Below are 3,159 nucleotides of genomic sequence, written 5' to 3'. Positions count from 1 at the left end.
AGAGACACTTTGATGAAAACAAAGTGACCTAAAAATTACCTGAAGGAAAATGCAGACTATTTTAAAAAACAATTTTCCCATTTGTGGTCTTTAGTGAAAACATCATTGTTGTTATTGTTAAATGTCATCAAGTCGGTTCCAACCCATAGTGACCCTGTATAGCGTTTTCAAGGAGCAGCTGATGAGCTTGAACTGAAGATCTTGAGGCTCAAACCAAGTTTGCAGTCCAGCGCATTAACGCACAGCACCATGTTTATTTTATTTTATTTTCTATATCTAAAGCATAAATGATGTCACCTCTTCTTAGGTTTTGCTCAACTAGCAGGAAAAAATAAATCCAATACTAGATCTCACCAGTAGGCAGAAGATTTTCATTGCTGTTCCTGACTCCCAGCCAGACCTCTACCACATTCACTCCCTGTTTGAAAAGTCCCTCATTTATTCCTGCCCCATCCTTTGCTAAAAATTTTGTGTCTGCTAAACTTAATACACATCATCTATAGCCTTTTTGTTGTTGTTTTTAAGTGTTGTCAAGTCAATTCCAACTCATAGTGACCTGACCTTGAATAGGGTTTCTGAGGAACAGCTGGTGAGTTTGAATCACTGACTTTGTAGGTCAAATTGACCTTGAGGTCCAGTCCTTTATCCCATCATGCCATATCCTTTCTTAAAACTCCTGAAATACCCGTTTTTCTTTGAAGTCCTCAGGACTTGACTAGCATTCTATCCAGTAGCCATTAGCTGTGAATATTCGCATAGGGATTTTGATTGTCTTATTCTAATGAATATATATTTATATTTGACTGTATCTTTCTTTAAATTCCTTACCGCTATCACTTACTAAATGTCAACTATTTGATTGATTGACCAGCTTAATCACAGATATCCAAATCATAGATAGATAGATAGATAGATAGATAGATAGATAGATAGATAGATAAATAGATAGATAGATAGAAGATATAGATAAAAACAAAGACAAGGTTAAACTAAACATATTTTTAAATGTAAAAATCTTTTTGCTTGGCGATGATGCTGTTTTACAGTCAATTTATTATATTACTCTGAGAATAATTTGCCGTAAATATCAAAGTAACATTATGTGCTTTTTCCTCGCTTTTCTCCAAAGAAATTCACAAGGGATATGTTAAATGTCAGAAATAATTGGATCAAGTTGTACAACCCCAATTTGACATTAATATACTTTTGGAGTTCACTATTTGCTGTGAAAGTTTAAAACCTGGTTTGAATGCTGATTATTATAAATAATATATAATTTCTTCCTTAAGATAATAGAACTAACTTTTTAAATATCATGTAATATGAATATACAAGTATGTTTTCAAATGTTAAAAAAAACTCTTATCATTTTCATTCATTAACCAGCAGCATAATATTTTCCAGAAACTCTTCATTCAGCAGAAATCCTGCGGTCCTTCCCTTTGCCTCCAGAAAATGGAACACAAGAGACTGTATAGTTGAAGAATTTTTGCCCTCCTAGAATGAAAGACATTCAAATCTAAATAGTTTCCAGCTGAAGGAAAACAGCCAGCAGCTTCACGGTGTAGATTGAACCAAGGGGAAAATGAACATCACTAACTGTACCCCAGAAGCCAGTGTGGCTGTGAAGCCCAAAACCATTACTGAGAAGATGCTCATTTCCATGACTCTGGTGATCATCACCACCTTGACAATGTTGCTGAATTTGGCCGTGATCATGGCCATCTGCACCACCAAGAAGCTGCACCAGCCTGCAAACTACCTGATCTGTTCTCTGGCTGTGACAGACCTCCTGGTGGCAGTTCTGGTCATGCCTCTGAGTATCATGTACATTGTCATGGACAGCTGGAAACTTGGGTACTTTATCTGCGAGGTGTGGCTGAGTGTGGACATGACCTGCTGTACCTGTTCCATCCTCCATCTCTGTGTCATTGCCCTGGACAGGTACTGGGCCATCACCAATGCTATTGAATATGCCAGGAAGAGAACTGCCAAGAGGGCTGGACTCATGATCCTCACTGTCTGGACAATCTCCATTTTCATCTCTATGCCCCCTCTGTTCTGGCGGAGCCACCGCCGACTCAATCCACCTTCCAGTCAGTGCACCATCCAGCATGATCATGTCATTTACACCATTTACTCCACACTTGGGGCATTTTATATCCCATTGACTTTAATACTGATTCTCTATTACCGAATTTACCATGCAGCCAAGAGCCTCTACCAAAAACGGGGATCAAGCCGGCACTTGAGCAACAGAAGCACAGACAGCCAAAATTCGTTTGCTAATTGTAAACTTACCCAGACTTTCTGTGTGTCAGATTTCTCCACTTCAGACCCTACCACAGAATTTGAAAAAATCCATACTTCCATCAGGATCCCTCCCTTCGACAATGAACTAGATCACCCCGGAGAACGTCAGCAAATCTCTAGTACCAGGGAGCGCAAAGCAGCACGCATCCTGGGCCTGATTTTGGGCGCATTCATTTTGTCTTGGCTGCCATTTTTTATCAAAGAATTAATTGTAGGTCTGAGCATCTACACTGTATCTTCTGAAGTAGCTGACTTCTTGACATGGCTTGGTTATGTTAATTCTCTGATCAACCCTCTGCTCTACACGAGTTTTAATGAAGACTTTAAACGGGCTTTTAAGAAGCTTATTAAGTGTCGAGAACATACATAAATGTTGAAAGCCAAAAGGATTTCTATTGCCAGCCTCATGAATGGATGAGGTTAAGATGTGCAACTTATTAATTCTTGAACATAATTGGTTCAGGAGAGTTTGTAAGTATGTGTGGTCTTGATTTTTGTGTGTTTGTTTTGTTCTGTTTTGTTTGAGGCTTGTTATTTAGTGTGCTGTTTTCTACCTCTGGTCTTTGTGCTATATAATTTTAAATAAACTTTATAATACAAACAGAAATTTCAAAGAAGTAATAAGATCAGATAGTAAATACTTTTTATGTTTTACAGCTACTTCAGTTATTCCTGTGATCAAAGAATGCCAAATAATCTTAATTTATTCATAGAAAGTATTATTACTTATAAATGACATATATTTTTTAACTTGCCCTCATGTGGCATTAAATTTGAGGCTCTGGCTCCACATGCATTTAAATCCTGGTTAGAACTGCATGACTCCACAAAAAATAAAGAGAAAGT

General features: G+C 37.7%; 1 protein-coding gene across 1 annotated transcript; it reads left to right on the top strand.

The window, feature by feature from the left end:
• The first annotated feature begins 1,405 nt into the window (after positions 1 to 1,405).
• Positions 1,406 to 2,914, top strand: HTR1E (5-hydroxytryptamine (serotonin) receptor 1E, G protein-coupled). The gene has a single exon (XM_006870636.1). It carries the CDS (start codon positions 1,586 to 1,588, stop codon positions 2,681 to 2,683), a length of 1,098 nt encoding a protein of 365 aa, XP_006870698.1. The 5' UTR covers positions 1,406 to 1,585; the 3' UTR covers positions 2,684 to 2,914.
• Positions 2,915 to 3,159: the final 245 nt, after the last annotated feature.

This window comes from Chrysochloris asiatica, unplaced genomic scaffold (assembly GCF_000296735.1).
Source record: "Chrysochloris asiatica unplaced genomic scaffold, ChrAsi1.0 scaffold00146, whole genome shotgun sequence".
Lineage (NCBI taxonomy): Eukaryota > Metazoa > Chordata > Mammalia > Afrosoricida > Chrysochloridae > Chrysochloris > Chrysochloris asiatica.
This window is presented reverse-complemented; position numbering and strand designations above follow the sequence as displayed.